Source organism: Apteryx mantelli, chromosome 23 (assembly GCF_036417845.1).
Source record: "Apteryx mantelli isolate bAptMan1 chromosome 23, bAptMan1.hap1, whole genome shotgun sequence".
In the NCBI taxonomy this organism is placed as follows: domain Eukaryota; kingdom Metazoa; phylum Chordata; class Aves; order Apterygiformes; family Apterygidae; genus Apteryx; species Apteryx mantelli.
In genome coordinates, this window is record NC_090000.1 from 9303480 (window position 1) to 9319625 (window position 16146).

General features: G+C 53.0%; 1 protein-coding gene across 1 annotated transcript in view; it reads right to left on the reverse strand.

Annotated features, from left to right (window-relative positions):
- The window catches only part of LOC136993986 (scavenger receptor cysteine-rich type 1 protein M130-like), a 73860-nt gene that overhangs the window by 16417 nt on the left and 41297 nt on the right, over positions 1-16146 (reverse strand). Inside the window, exon 4 of the mRNA XM_067310028.1 lies at positions 960-1285. Within this exon, the coding sequence (XP_067166129.1) occupies positions 960-1285 (326 nt within the window). The remainder of the gene's footprint in view (positions 1-959; positions 1286-16146) is intronic.

A 16146-nucleotide genomic window follows, 5' to 3' on the forward strand; every position in this document is an offset into this window, starting at 1 on the left:
CAGGAAAATGGGCCCAGGTGCTCATGGCTCCTGCAGCCTGCTCAGCCCCTGCAGAGCTCAGGGCCAGGCTGGGGAAGCACCTCAGAGAAGCCTGAAATGCGCCCTGTTCCCAGGGCTGTCCTGGGATGTTGAGGTGTCTGGGAGGGGAGACACGTCCCAGGCACAGAAATGGTGCAGCTGTAACTGGGTCGGTGTCTGGGCCAGCTGCCCCCTCTGATGTGTGCCCGGGGAGGGGTGTCCCCAGGCAGGGCCACAGCATGCTGCCGGGGGTGCACACGGAGCAGGCCAGCGACCGGGCAGAGGAGCAGGAGACCCATGGGAAGCCCTGGGCCACCAACAGCTCTCACTGCAAAAGCAGGTGCAGATGAGGGTCAGTAAGTGTTGGCAAAGCCCTGTGGCACAGGGCAGCGTGGGGAGCCGTGGGCAGGCAGGAGTGGCTGGAAAGCAGCCAGCAGGGGGCCCTGGGCACAGGGTGCAAGGTCCCACCTGCTGCCCTGCTCCTCTGCTCCAGGCCCTGCTCTTCTCCCCACTGAAAAGCCCCTTTGGTTCAGCCGAGGCACTCCTGTCTGTGAGGGGAATGACCCGAGGGGAATGACCCTGGCCATCTCGTGCCATTGCCCAGCTGTGGGGTGCCGAGCAAGTCGTCCCTGGTGTCTAGGGCATGGGGACCCTCAGCAATACCCAACGGGTCCTGGCAGAACAGGCAGAGATTGATGGAGACCAAAAGACCCTGTGGGGCCGGGTGAGGGGTTCATCTTCCAGCCTGAGGCACCGCCTGAGGGTGGCTGAGCCCCTTGTCCCCTGCAGGGACATCAGCAGCAACAGTCCCAGCCTGGCAGCAAGAGGAACCACGTCAGGGCCTGCACTGGTACCCACACATTTCTCCTTCAGGGCACAGCCCAGTTAACGCCCTGATCCCAGCCCCGACCGCAAACGGGAGGGATTGACTGACTCCTTACCTGAACAATTCACTCCAGCATCCCAACCATGAGTGCAGAGATGTTTTCCCCAGCCAGCATGACTGCACTCAGACAGGGCAGTCTCGGTGCCTCGACACTCAAGAGAGCTCAGCCAAATCGGGCCAGATCCTCGCCCAAAATGTGCGTTCCAAAGAACTTGGACAGCAGATCCACAGCCTAACTGCTTACAAACCACAACAGCATCATACGTGCTCCAGCCATAACTACACACAGTCCCCCACTGACCCCGGTGTTTCACCTCCACTCTCCCAGCACAGCGCCTGCCTCCAGCCTCCAGCCTCAGCTCCGCAGCACCTTCAAACAGACACAGGACCGGTTAGGAGAGCACAGAGCCCCATTGCTACCACTGTGTGGGGTCCCCTGCCTGGGGCCAAGTCCCAGGCACTGGGGTGTGAGCCCTCTCCCCTCTGCACTGTCCCTAGGCAGTGTTGGGATCCCTCCTCTCCCCGCAGGCTGTGCTGGGCTCGGCTGGGGGATGCCCAGCTCTCGCCCTGCTGGGACATTCACACTCCACAGCCCTCAGAGCCTCCTCCCACCCCAGCAGCCCACTCCACCCTGCCCATGCCCACGCGGACACCGTGCCTGGCCCTGCACAGGGCACCCACTCCTCCACAGAAAAGTGCCCCATGAGCAGCCCTGAACCCCCAGGCCTCCCCACACACTGCAGCTCCTCCCAGGGCCCCAGCCCCATGCCCACCACCTGCTCTGGGAACCACCCAAACCCACCCACCTCCTGCAGGGTTTTCCACATCCCCAGGGAGCACTGAGATGATCCCCATGATCCCTCCCAACCCATGTTCCCTCCTCGCACATGGGCGTGAGCCCAGCCCCTGCTCTTGGCCAGGACTCCTGGGAAGGACACCTCTCTGCTGGGCTGTGGGTGCAGGTGTCCTGCTCCCCTCCTCTCTGCAAAGCACAAACTGCCTTTCCTTGGGCCAGGCACACCCTGAACCCAGGGCAGCGAACACCACAGAAAGCCTCCTGGGCACCCCGGGGGTTGGCTGTGCCCTGGGGATCAATGAGCGCTGCAGTCATCAGCTGACTCACTGCCAGCTCCAAGGGCACAGCGCTGGGGGAACAGGGGGGTCCCCAAAGGATGCCCAAGGATGGGCTGTCTCTAAACACACTCAGGCAATGACTGCCACAGCAGCACAGCAGCCCTGGAAGCACAAAAACCCTTCTCCTACCCAGAGAGGCAAAAGCAAAGGCACAGGCTGCATGGACTTGAGCACCTTCTGCCCCTTGCCTCTTTGGGCTGGGGGAGGAAACTCCATTTGCAGAGGGATCCCAGTGACCTCACTGGTGCCCGTTGGCCCCAGGGCTGTGGGACAAGGAAGCAGGCACTTACCCCTGCAGAGCTGCACCCAGAGGAGCAGCCACAGCACCCGAGGGACGAGGAGTCCCTCGGCCTCCATCCGCAGCCTCCTGCCCTGCTGGCACTGCCCTGCTGCAACCCACTCCTTGCCACAGCTCCTGGGGACTCGCAGGGGACAACAAAGACAGGAGGGCAATATATATCTGCAGGTGCTGGCCCAGCTGCAGGAGGAGCCAATCAAAGCAGCAGGTACCTTTTTAGACATTATCAGGAGCCATCTCCCTTCTGACACAGCCCAGCCCTCCAATGAACTTCTCCAGTGCCGTTCATGACCATATATGAGGGACAGCTCCGATGCGGATGTCACAGTCGCTGCACTGGGGCATCGTCATGGGACCCACCCCTGCGGGACAGGGCAGATCGTGGTGGGGAAATGGCTCTGCCACCCCTTGTACCCCAGTGTGGGGACCAGGAGCTTTGGGCATCTCGTCCGCTGTGTGTACCCAAGTGTCGAAGGTGTGAGTGTCCCGTTGTCCCTGTACCATGGGGACCATGGAGCTGGGACTGCCCCTGGGGTGGGCAGTGTCATGAAGGGAAGGAAACAGCCCCAACCCTGCTACAGCCCCACTGTGCTGGGAGCAGCAGCAGTGGTGAAAGGCCTCGTTACCATGGCCAGAGCCCCCTCCTGTGAGAATGGGCTTGTCGATCCCTTCCCGCACAGCCCCACAGTGGGTGCCTTGGCTGGGAGCAGGGAGCTGGGGCATTTCACTCCTCTCACAGCAGACAGGGAAGCCCAGGCGTTCAGAGTCCTCCCTACTCTCAGGGTGTTCACCCAAGGGCCCGTTATTCCCTCGCTAGAGCTGATCGGGAGATCAAAGCCTTGCCTGCAGGTGCACAAACCACAGCCCACGTGACGTCAGCAGCCCCCGTGCCACACTCTCCCTGCAGCAGTGCCTGAGCCAGGAAGACGGTGGTTTCTCTCTGGGCTCAATGCCCCAGGCAGTGTCACAGCAGGTCTCCACTGTGCCGGCTCCAGCCCTGAACCTGCTCCCAGGGATGGGGCTGCAGGGGCTGCTGCTGCTGCCTTTACAGACACAGGTGCTGCACCCAGGTCCTGGAGGGGGATTTTTCTCCTCAGGTGACCAAACTCCTCCCGGGCTTGTGGATTCAGGGCCAGGCAGGGGCATGGGTGTCCCCTGTGCAGCAGGGTCCCAGTGCTCACAGCTCACAGCACCTTCACAGCCCACGGCCACTGGCACTCAGCACCTCTCCATCTCTCTCTAACTGCCCTCTCATTGCACACCACCATTTAAGCAAAACAGCACACACATTTCAATGCAGATTTCTCCTTAGGAATGCTGCATCTCACACCATCACACCATTCTCCTATTGCACGCCTTTATGCATTTCAATGCCATTACACTTTCACATACAGTTATGTGTTTTCCTTTCCTACTTAATGAGTGGATTTCTATTGAAGAATTTGGGGGCATTGTATTAGGCTCTTTGAATAGTATTGTGGCTTGCTTTCTTCACAGTACTGTATTATTTTCTCCTTTAATGGGACGCTGGCCTTAGCCTCTCAGGAGCACTTGGCATTTAACTTATTTACCTTCCCCTCCCTTCCTTTCCCAACAGGCACATGGCTTGGATATTGATTGTGAAGTCACTGGTTCCATAGGGCCTGATGGGCCAGCAGCAGGCACATGGCTGCGACGTGCTTTTGAGGGCATTCCTGCTAGAGTAACTGATAGGCCAGCAGCAGCCACATGGCTTGAACGCTGGTTCTCAGGTCACACCTCCCTGAAGAGCTCACAGGCCAGCAGCAGACACAGGCCTTGGATGTTGAGTCTGATATCACTTCTCCCACATCCCTTGATAGGCCAGCAGAAGGCACAGGTCTTGGATCTTCAATGTGAGGTCAGTTATGCCTCAGTACCTGATAGGCAAGCAGCAAGCACATGGCTTGGTTGTTGACTGTGAGATCACTTCTTCCTGAGTGCCTGATAGGCCAGGAGCAGCCACAAGGCTTGCATGCAAGCTGACTGCTAGGTCACTGCTCCCGCAGTACCTGATAGGCCAGTAGAAGGCACATGGCTTGGATCTTCATTCTGAGGGCACTGCTGCATTAGCATGGCGCATCAGGGACACAGAGGGGACAGGACTAGACATGGAAGCAGTCAGGGGCCCCCCCAAGGGCCTGAAAACACAGCAAGGGCCATTCTCCATCCCTTGAAGTTGCTTTTGTTCCCCCAATGGCTTTGAAAATGCACTTGCTCAGAATATCCATTTTCAGCCCTGCTCATGTTCAGTTCCCACCTCAAGGAATCTCAGGAAGTGCTCCCAAGGGGCTTCCCAAGGACGAATCTCTCCTCTCCCTTGTGCCTAATCTGCTGCCAAAAAGAGGCCTCTGTGCGCATTTTTCCCAGGCCCTTTTTTGGCGCTGACATTACCTCCGTCTCCTCCAAGAGCCTTTGCATCCATTCTCCAAGCAGAACATACTCAGACAGATCATCGGACATGTTACTGTCCCAGAGGTGATATTCAAGCAGGTGTACACATGAAGAACAGAGACCCAGTACAGACCCTGGAGGAAAATCTAACAAGCTCCCTGCTATTGGACAGGTGGAATTTCTACAGCACACACAGCCTGGAAATCAGAGATTACTAATGCCACTGCTCACACCAGCTCCAGACTCATTTAGTGGCCTATCAAAGTCTTGCTGGCTCCCTGGCAGGCTTCAGCCTTCCAGTCTGAAAGAAGGACAAAATCCCACTCAATGTCCACAATTGCCAGAGGACAACATCCTCATTTTAAAGGTACCAGTACTAAATGATAATGGAATGGAATAATTTCATGTGCATGCTGCTGCCTGATGAGCTTCTCTGACAGAAGTGTCCTCACGGAAAACATCCAAGCCTTTTGTCTTAGACAGAACTGACCTCACCAATGCTTACACCCACCATATGCCTTCTGCTGACCTGTGCACTTCAGAGACAGAAGCTTCCGCAAAATATCTTCTCCAGCCATGAACATGCTGCTGGCCTATCCGCTTCTCACACAGAAAGGACTTCACTGTGACGTTTACAGCCATGTGCCTGTTGCAGGCCTAGATGCTGCCAGGACAGGAGTGACCTCCAAGGCAATTCCCAGCCACGTGCAAGCTGCTGGCCTGTCAGGTACTCAGAAAGAGCTGACCCCACAGTCACCTTCACACCTATGTGCTTCTTCCTGGCCTATAAGAATCTGAGATGGAAGTTACCTCACTGGAACTTCCCCAGCCATGAGCCAAATCCTGCTTATCAGCTGCTCAGGCAGAAGTGATCTCAAAAGCATATATCCCAGCCATGTACCCGCTGCTGCCCTACCAAGAGCTAAGGGTAGAAGTGACCTCACATTCACCTTTCCAGCCACAGCTCTGCTGCTATCCAATCAGTTCACCCATCAGAAGTGACGTCACCATCAATATCCAAGCCTTGTTCCTCCTGCTGACCTATCAGGTTCTCAGGCAGAAGTGACCTCAGAATCAGTAGTGGAGTCGTGAGCCTCCTGCTGGCTTATCAGCTACTGACAAAGAGTTGACTTGACATTGGTGATTTTCTGGCATAGCTCTCATACAATAGTCATGACCTCACTGCCCGCACCCCGGCCACACGGCTATTGCCACCTGCAGCTCCCCCTGCCCTCCCCCAAGGCTGAGTCAGCTCCTGAACGGCCTCCCTGATTCACCTCGTGGCCTCATAATGTTCATAGTGCAGCAAAACACCCAGTAGGTACCAGTTACTGCCCCAACAGAAGATTAGCTTCAGCCTATGTAGTACCCGCACCTCCTCTGTGATACCTCGGAATTGGATATCAACCTGCAAGTAATGACTGGCGACATTTTTCTAACCGGACAACTGCATGGGAGCAGCGATCATGAAGCTGAAGACAGCAGGGCCTCATGTCTGAGTCAGAGCAAGAAGCCAGCCCTCAGCTCAGAAGTCTGGTTCCTTCCCAAATGATGAACAAACCCAGCAAATCCTCTACACATCAAGCAGAAAAGGCATTGTCCTATTTTATGCTTTGACCTTCCTGGAGGAAAGCAGGTGGCTCCCTGGAGGAAAGCAGCCCTGTTGCCAGCAGCACTGCCCTTACCCTGGCGTGAGGGCACCCACTGGCATTTGAACGCACCCACAGCCCCACCAAACCCACTCACACCCTCTCTCTCTCCCCTCCTTTCCTCCCTCTCTTCTTCCCCACCGGCCCCCCAGGGACCTACCGCGGTTCAGGGCACGGCCTCCCTCTTCCCGGGGGTCCCTGCAGAGCAGTGCAGAGCCATGCTCCGGGCGCAGGCCTGGCTGTGGAGGAAGCTCCCCTGCCGGCTGCTGGCACAGGGAGCTGCCTCTGTCCTGACGCCGCTGCCTGAGGGGGCTGTTTGTGCCCTGCCCCGAGCGACCGTCCTCGTGGGGCCGCGGGGCGCTGCTGCTGCGCGGCTCTGCCCTTCTCTCCCACTCCTCTGCTCTCCTCTTCCCTTCTCTCCCTCTCCCCTCTCCCATCTCTCTTTCACGCGGTTTTCTCCCTCTCTTCTCTCCCCCTCGCTCCCTCTCCCTCTTCTCTCTCCTCTCTCCCCCACCCAGGCCCCACTGCTTCCTCCCCTCCCTGCTGGACTCTGATTGGCTGACAGTGCCATCAGTCCAAGGGAGCCCCACCCTGTTCCTCTTGCCAGCCAACAGGAGGGCTGCACTGGGGCGGTGCCATGGCAACCTTTCAGCCAGGAGAGGTGGCCATCAGCCCCCTCCCCCGCCCGGCAGGACGGCGCCATCTTAGAGGCGGCTGCGCAGGGTGTCGGGCGTCCTGGGGCCTCGGGGAGAGGGTGTGGGGGGAGGCCCTGGGAGAGGCTGCTCAGGGTCGTTAAGGCCTGTCTGTGCCCTCAGGGCCCTGACTTGCACGCACAGGGACACACCCGGCAAAAGGGTCTCTCCACTGGCTGCTCCTGGCCAGGGAGCTACTTTCCAGTAGCTGACCCCAGACCCCACGGTCCCTGAGGTTGCTGGCACCCTCAGCTCACAGGCCCCATGACCGCTGGACCCTTCTCCAGTGGTGGCACTTTGACCTCCATTCACACACATGCACACAGAGTAGAGAGCCCCTCAGCCCGGAGAACAGCTGAAAGGGGAGTCAAGAGAAGACAGGACGGGCTGCAGTTACCAGGCACAGACATGGCCAGACAAGCTGACTGACCAGGCACCTGTTCACAAGCAACCGGCACCTTTTATCCCCTTTGCCCTCTGTTTCTCCACATTGCTTCTTCCGTAAGCCAGTTTGATCCCTCCCGTTCACCATCTTAGGTCCTTCCCCAAATCGTCCCGTAATAAGTCTCCCTCAATTGCAAAATGTTCTTCCTGGCGTCCCCTATTGAGTCCCACACCTCTGCAGGCAGTAATCCCCTGCAAGAGGGTCTGCAAGGTGGTGCAGGGAGACCATTTACTCATGCAGTGGGTGTCACACCAGGACAAGGGGTTGAGGAGCCGGGTTCAGGTGCTCCGTTGGTTCTGATGAGGTTATGGGGGGGTTCTTCTGCCTGTCATTGTTCCTCTGCTCCTCTGTGTTTGTGGAGATTAGCCTTTAGTCCCATAACCTATCACAAACCAGGAAGGAGAGGAAGAGCTGCCTGCTTCAGCAAGACATGCTTGGATCAGCTAGTAACTTGGTGCATTGCACTGCAGATTGAAAAGTCCGGTGAGAAACTGAATTGCAGCTAAATACACTTGGAAAAGCAAACAAGGCTGAAGAGGCTTCTGAAGTCTGGCGTGCTCTTAATGAAACTTCACTTTGTAAACTGGACAAGCCGCAGTTCTCCAAGTCACCATGCCTTTCCTCACATTGTACAAGTGATAGCCCTCATCCTTCTTGTGCAAACAGCGATGTGAACGAGGTGAACAGGAACAAACAGAAGTGCTCTAAGCCCTGGACAGAATGAGTCTCCCTACCCATTTCTTTGTAGCTGGTGAGAGCTCATCCTAGGTGTATGTAGCAAGGTATGTGAGACTTTGCTACCAGCTTCCTTTAAATGTTATGAGAAGGAAAGTTTGGTGTGGCAAGCTGGGGTCTTATGTTGACTGTTGGTTTCTTCTGGATAAATGCAGTGCTTCTAAAGGGAGTCCTTCTAGATCCTTCCAAACGCAGCCATCAAAGGGGGAGAGAGCAAGGGGAAAAAACGTCTTCTATGGAGAATTTAATTCTGGGACACATGAGGTAAGCTTGACTGGCCCTCTGAACCAATTATTTGGAAGGAAAAGGTGATTTTTTCAGGAACCCCTAAGTTATGTGAAAGACTTTGCTGCAGTAACTTTTCCAAAGAACATCATTTGCCTGCAAGAAGAGTGGGGTGGGGGAGGTTCAGCTTTGAAAGACTTTCTTTTGTGAGTTCTTCCTGAAGGCTACCTCTAGGCTCAGAAGTAAATCCAAGTTTTCCTGCTGACAGTTGGCCCACGATGAAGCTAGGAGAGTTCTGCAATCAAAATGCCTAGGTAAGGCAGAATTTCCTTCTTAGCAGAACATACATGGTTCAGAGAGTTACCTTCATGTTTGCTTATTTCCTTCAGAATTTTCTCCTGGCAAAATTGAATGTTTCACTAGACATTGTGTAAGATCAATGAGAAAAGCCATCCCACCCTCTTCTGACTCTAGCCTTGACAAAAGCCTGCAAATATGGACACCTTACAAGGGAGTGTATTTCTCTACATCCAATCTCTGCTAAACTTCTAACTGGAAAAGGAAGTGTAACAGCAGCATAATGAGTTATGTCATGCTCGATCTACCTCTGAAAGTCTTCAGGGAATATGAGCATGTCAGTATCTTAGAACGGGCATCAGTCTATTCAGTGCAAGTCTTCAGCTTGTGTGCAAATCCTGCATCTTTTCCCCACTCTTTTCAGATCTCTCTCCCACTTTGGTCTTTGAGATCTTACTGCTGAGTCCTCAAAATGTTACCAAGTTTGGAAAGGCACCTACGCGTAGACCTGTGTCTGTAAGGTACCCACCACACCTGAGTCCTGAATCTTTCTTGAAGTTTATAGGCTTTTCTCTGCAAAAACTTGCAGAGTGACTAAAAGAATCCTTCTTAGGAAGCCTGTGTACAATGCCGTGAGAGGGACTAGGGCCTTTCTCCTCCTTTTGAAAAGAAAAAGAGGTATTGTGCTTCCTGGCAACACGAGGGAAAGGTATTCACTAGGAGGGCTGAGAATTCTCTATATCCTCCTCACGGTGTGCTATGTCCTTGTAATAACTGTGGGGATACAGGATCTCTCCATAATACGGTGCTGTTGGGGTTGCGGAACTTGGAATTTTGGAACCTTTGTTCCCCAGCAGCACATTCGCGTCCCTGTTACTATTTCCTTGTTGGTTGTGGTGCTAGAACCTTTGTTCCTTGCTCAGATATTGGTCTGCTCTTCCTCTGCCTACAAAGCTCTCTCCTGTAACTAGTGTTAACATGTCTGTTGATTTCTGAATTGTACTTGTATTCCTTGGGATTGTGCAGCCAAGCTGGTTTGACCAGAGTGCTTTGCAAGTAGATAGCCACGGCTGTTTAAGTCTTCCCAGACTGAGAGTGCATGTGAGAGGAAGAGTTGTAAAGGCGCTTCCCATCTAAAGACTGTGACACAGCTCATGTTTGACTTGCCACTGCTGTCTTGGATGTTGGATTATCCTTTGATGAAAGACCTTCATACTAGAGCCTCTTGTGTCGATGGCCTCTGTGGTGCTTCCCTTTGTGACTTTCAGCAGATTTGTGCTCCTCAGCAATTGTCTCAGTATGAGAAACTCCTTCAGTATTAATCAGTTTTTGTTCCGTGCTTTCAAAAGTTGAAATGTTGTTCGTACCCTGGTGGAGTTAGGACACTGAAGAAGAATGGACTGCAGACCAGCTGAAGTAGTTGTAACATTTCTGCATTCCTGTCTGGGGCTTAATTCTCAAGGGGCCCTTTGGGCAGCCCAAGCTGGCATTGTTTCCTAGGAGATTTGCAGTGTAACAATAGTGGGGTGGCCTGTCTAACGTAGGTAGTCATGGAAGAAACTTTACACCCCAGTTAAGAGAAGAATAGAGAGTCTTTGTATGTGAGGAAAGCAGTTAGCTGCAAATGACTTATTACTATCATGCAGAGCAGTTCAAGTACTGTTAAAATCTGCCCTATTTTCTTCCTAATATCTTACTATGATCTTCAGAATTTCTCTGTTTCTTCTACAGAAGTGGATTTTTCAGTGCCCTCAGCAGGAGGGAAAATGAACCTAACTAGAGTGTGTGGTTGCAAATTCTCAAACACTTATTCTTCAATCTCTCTATAAAGAGTGAACATTTGAACTAGTATTTCCTTAGTTTTTAAGAACCTGCATAAGTGTGAATGTGACTCTGTCGTTGTGTGCATTCCATATGAAGATGTCCTACTGCTTCTATTTATTCTTTCAACCCTTTTTCCACACTTGCTTTTCACTGCTGTGCCATGTGCAACTTTGCATTAGTTGTGCAGAAGCAGTATTACAAAGCAATGGATGACATGAAGGTGATGGAAGATCTTGAGGTTTTCAGTGATGCAGAAGAAGTAAGGATTCATTTAATTTATTCTTTTTGTATAAGTAATGTATTTCTGTCAGCAAAATAATGTAAATGTGCTTCTAATTTAGCTGAAATAGCTTCTTCCAAAGAGCAGCACTATCTGAGAGAACCTTTAGTTTTCCTGGCCTATCAGGTACTCAGGCAGCAGTGGCCCCACAATCAACGTCCAAGCAATGTGCCTGCCACAGCCAATCAGTATACATGGAGAAGTGACTTCACAACCACATACTCTGCATATGTGCCTGCTGCTGGCCTATTACCACTCCTGCAGTGATAAACACATTCCCATGTCATGTTCCTCATTCTGATGTATGGCAGTGACCCCACCCAAGCGCCTGCTACCGGCCTATCAGGTACTCATGCAGGAGTGACCTCACAACCATATATCTGACCCAGCTGCCTGCTATTGGCCTAACAGGTGCTGAGACAGAAGTGCCCTCAGAAGCACATACCCAAGCCATGTGCCTGCTTGTGGTGTGTCTGATATTCAGAAAGAAGGGACCTCACAATCAACATCAAAGCAATGTGCCTACTGATGGCCTATCAGGTACCCAGGAAGCAGTGACCTTACATGCAATATCCAAACCATATGCCTGCTCCTGGCCTATCAGGTACTCAGGCAGAAGTGACCTCCCATTCAATATTGAACCCCTGTACCTGATACTGGCCTAGGAGGTAATTGGGCAGTAGTGTCCTCGCAAGCAACATCTAAGCCATGTGCCTGCTGCCTGCCTATAACTGATGCAGATAGCAGTGACCTCAGGCAACATCCAAGCCATGTGCATTTTGCTGGCCTGTCAGGTAGTGAGGAAGCTGTGGCCTCACAATCACTAGCCAAGCCATGTGCCTGCTGCTGGCTTTTCAGTACTCATGCACAAGTGACCAGAAAACCACTTACCTCCGCCATGTTCCTGCTTCTGGCCTATGATGTACTCAAGTAGCAGGGACCTCAGAATCAATATGCAGGCCAAGTGCCTACAGTTGGCCTATCAGGTACTAAGGTAGCAGTGACCTCACAGCCATCCAAGCCATTTGCCTGTTGCTGGCCTATCAGTACTCATGCAGAAATGACCTCGCAACCACATATCCCAGCCACGTGCCTGTGACTGCCTACCTGCTCCAAGTTTCTTTTTATATGGCTGGGGCTCTGGGCAAACACTGCTTTTGCTGACCCCTGCGAGTTGCACAATTACAGGACTGCTTCTTCTGTGCTAGCATGGGAAGACTGCAGTACCTCCGTATTACTTCCTCCCTCCCTGAAGTCCGTGCAGTGTCTATCCCATGGCCATGCACATATCAGCTGGCAAACTTCTTCAGTCCTGTTAACGCTTTACTTGCTCGTCACCCAGATTTTACCCTAAGCTCCAGGGCTCTCTTCCTCACTGGCTGCTTCACAGAATAACAGAATGTCTGCGGTTGGAAGGGACCTCTGGAGATCATCTAGTCCACCTCCCCTGCTCAAGCAGGGTCACCTAGAGCACATAGCCCAGGACCCTGTCCAGATGGCTTTTGAATACCTCTGAGGAAGGAGACTCCAAAACCTCTCTGGGCAACCTGTACCAGTGCTCTGCTACCCTCACAGTAAGGATATCTTATTTAAAGCACCCTCTTTATAAGCTCCCTTCAGATTCTTATACACATTGATAAGATCCCCCTCAGCCTTCTCTTCTCCAGGCTGATCAGGCCCAGCTCTCTCAGCCTTTCCTCACAGGAGAGATGCTTCAGTCCTTTAATCATCTTAAAGGCCGTTTGCTGGACTGGCTCCAGTAGCTCCATATCTCTCTTGTACTGAGGAGCCCAGCACTGGACACACTACTCCAGGTGTGGCCTCACCAGGGCTGAGTAGAGGGGAAGGATCACCTCCCTCGACCTGCTGGCAACACTCTTCCTAATGCACCCCAGGATACCATTGGCCTTCTTGGCCACAAGGGCACATTGCTGCCTCATGGTCAACTTGGTGTCCACCAAAACTCCCAGGTCCTTCTCTGCAGAGCTGCTTTCCAGCAGGTCAACCCCCAACCTGTACTGCTGCATGGGGTTATTCCTCCCTAGGTGCAGGACTCTGCACTTGCCTTTGCTGTACTTCAGGTGGTTCCTCTCCGCCCAGCTCTCCAGCCTGCCCAGGTCCCTCTGAATGGCAGCACAGCTCTCTGGTGTATCAGCCGCTCCTCCCAGTTTTGTATCATCAAGAAACTTGCTAAGGGTGCACTCTGTGCCTTCATCTAGGTCATTGATGAAGAAGTTGAACAAGACTGAACCCAGTATTGACCCCTGAGGTAGACTGGTAGCTACAGGCCTCCAACTAGACACTGCACCACTGATCACAACCCTCTGAGCTCTGCTTTCAGCCAGTTCTCAATACACCTCACTGGCCACTCATCTAACCCACACTTCCTGAGCTTCCCTGTGAGGATGTTTTGGGAGACAGTGTCAAAAGCCTTGCTGAAGTGAAGGCAGACAACACCCACTGCTCTCCCTTCCTCTACCCAGCCAGTCATTTCATCATAGAAGGCTATCAGATTGGTTCAGCATGATTTCCCCTTGGTGAAGCCATGCTGACTACTCCTGATCACCTTCTTTTCCTCCACATGCTTAGAGATGTCATCCAGGATGAGCTGCATCAGCTTTCCAGGGATGGAGATGAGGCTAACTGGCCTGTAGTTTCCTGGGTCCTCCTTCTTGCCCTTTTTGAAGACTGCAGTGACACTGGCTTTCTTCCAGTCCTCAGGCACCTCTCCTGATTGCCATGACCTTTCCAAGATGATGGAGAGTGGCTTAACAATAACGTCCGCCAGCTCCCTCAGCACTCGTGGGTGCATCCCATCAGGGCCCATGGACTTGTGGATGTAAAGTTTTGTTAAGGAAATTTCCACTCTACTCTAGTTTGCAGAGAAAGAACATGCAAGGTCCTGCGCCCTGCAAGCAGAACATCTTCTCTGACCTTGCCTTAGCCCTGTTTTTCATACAAAGTTGAAGAACTGCAAAGAAGGCAGTTCAATCCAGCCAGCAGCACAAGAAGTTGTTCAGAGGCAACACCAGAAGAGGTGCAAAATCAGCTGATGACTAATTTTAAGATGCACCATTTAAGGCTGGCACGAAACTATCTCCTACTGTAACACAGCAAGGGGATTGGTAGAACTAAGAATCGTGGGTAGATCTGGTCGATGATGTAGACTAAAGTATTGAATATGTTAGAACTTGCTATCGCTTAAAAGTTGTAACAAAAAGCTTCTTGGGGTCCCTTCTTGTGCTCCCAGCCAAGAGGCACTTTACTGCTAGCAATAAAACTTTAAAAATTTGACATGTGATTCCTGCTGCTCATTACTGGTGCCCGCGAAATGTTGGGGCCCTTGCGGTACTTCAGAACAACAATCTATATGAAATATAGATTGTGGAACTACGCTGTTTAGGATTAGTTGCTTAGCACAACTTGCTTAGCATGAGTAGCTAAATTTGCTGAAGCCTTAGGCCTCAGACTGTAGCCGCTGCTATGTGCTTTGAAGTAGTTTACCAAGGACACTGGTGCAGCTGGGAATGATCCATCCTGAGAAAGTACAGATAAACTAGCAGAAGCCAGTGGGAACCAAGGTTAAGGGCTAGACAGCTTTGCTAAACAAGCAGCAAGGTACAAGGCATGACCGCTGTGTGCGTGATCGGTGCAATGATTGGCTACCTGTGACATAATCTGTATGAACCACAAATCAAGGGCCAGAGCGCCGAATACTTGTACTTATAAAATGGGCAAATTGCTGAATAAAGATGGAATTGAACCTGCATTCTGTGAATGCGTATGATTCATTCCCGTCACTCCCGCGGACCGCAACATCTGGCGACCCCGACATGATACTGCAGAGGAGAAGCTGGCTTTGCTAAGAGTTCGAGTAACGGGAGTGGATACCACCCGGGAGGCTCGTGCCTGGGGAAAACGAGCCTGGCCGTCTGAAAAAAGACGGGAAAAGAAAAGTCGTAGCTACGCAACTCTTCTGACCGGTGAGTCAGGCGCCCTTGTGAGGCGGCGGGCGGTATGGGAAACGCTGTATCAGCGGTAGAAAAGGCCACGTTAGAAAAATTGTTACAAGTGGCAGCACAAACAGAGCGCCAGGTGGAGCGCCAGGCGCTGGTGGACTTGCTGTTGTGGGGAAGGCGGCGCGGTTTGTTACGGGAGTCCAGCCAGGTCTTTAGCGCGGAAACCTGGAAGAAGGTCGGGAAGGAACTGTGGGAATCCATCCAGAACGGAGAAAAAGAGGCCAGGCGTCTGGCCAAAACATATCGAGACGTGCGGCTCATGATCGAACAGCTGCACGGGGAGGCACAGGCGACTGCTGCCATACGGAGGGCGCTGCAGGCGGAGCCCTCTGCGGCGGCACTTTCGCCGGGGAGTGAGTGCGCGGAAGGAGCGGAGTGTGCGGTGCCCGGAGCAGAGTGCGCGGTGCCCGTCTTTGATACACCATCCGCGGGGGGGCCCTCGGTGATAGATGAGCCCTCCCCGCTATGTGCGGCACCTCTCTCTAAGCTAGAGCGGGAGGCTTGAGGGACTGGCACAGGATATGAGGACTTGCCACCGTACAAGAAAGGGGACATTGCTGACGCCTTTGCCGCCCCCCCTGAGCCGTCCGCTCCCCCCATGGAAGTGGATCCGGCCGCTGTGCCATTACCTGAGGAGGAAAGCGTTGATCTGACTGAATATTCAAAAAAAATGGAGGAACTGTTGGAGGAAATGAGGAGGCTGGATAGGGGGTTGAAAAAGGCGCATGTGAGGGAGGCGTATAAGAAGGCGCATCAGGCCATTGTGGACGGCCTGAAAGCGGTTGAGGAACGGTTCTCCGGGGATCCTGCCGGCGGATCCCAGGAGAACCAAGAGATCGCCCCCAGAGACTGGGTGATTACCAACGTACTCAAAGGGACGTGGTCCCTTGAGCAGGCGGAGCAGCATCTGCAAGCCTGGAAAAAACCCCCTTTAGCACAAAAGGAGCATCGAACGATTTTGGACCGTTTACCGAGAGCACCGGAGAAAGCCCTGCCACCTAGGGACCCTGACTTTGATATGGCAAAAAGGTGGCGTGGGATCATTCAGAATGCTGAACTGGTTGGGGACATGCAGTTTTTCCCTATAGTAGCCCCGGTCGTGACCACGGGTCAGGGACAGACGAGGTGGGAGCCTCTGGATTGGCAAGTGGTAACAAAGCTGCAACAGTTGGTAATGCAGTACGGGATAAATAACCACCAAGTGCAAGCGCAGCTGAGAGCACTGGTAAAAT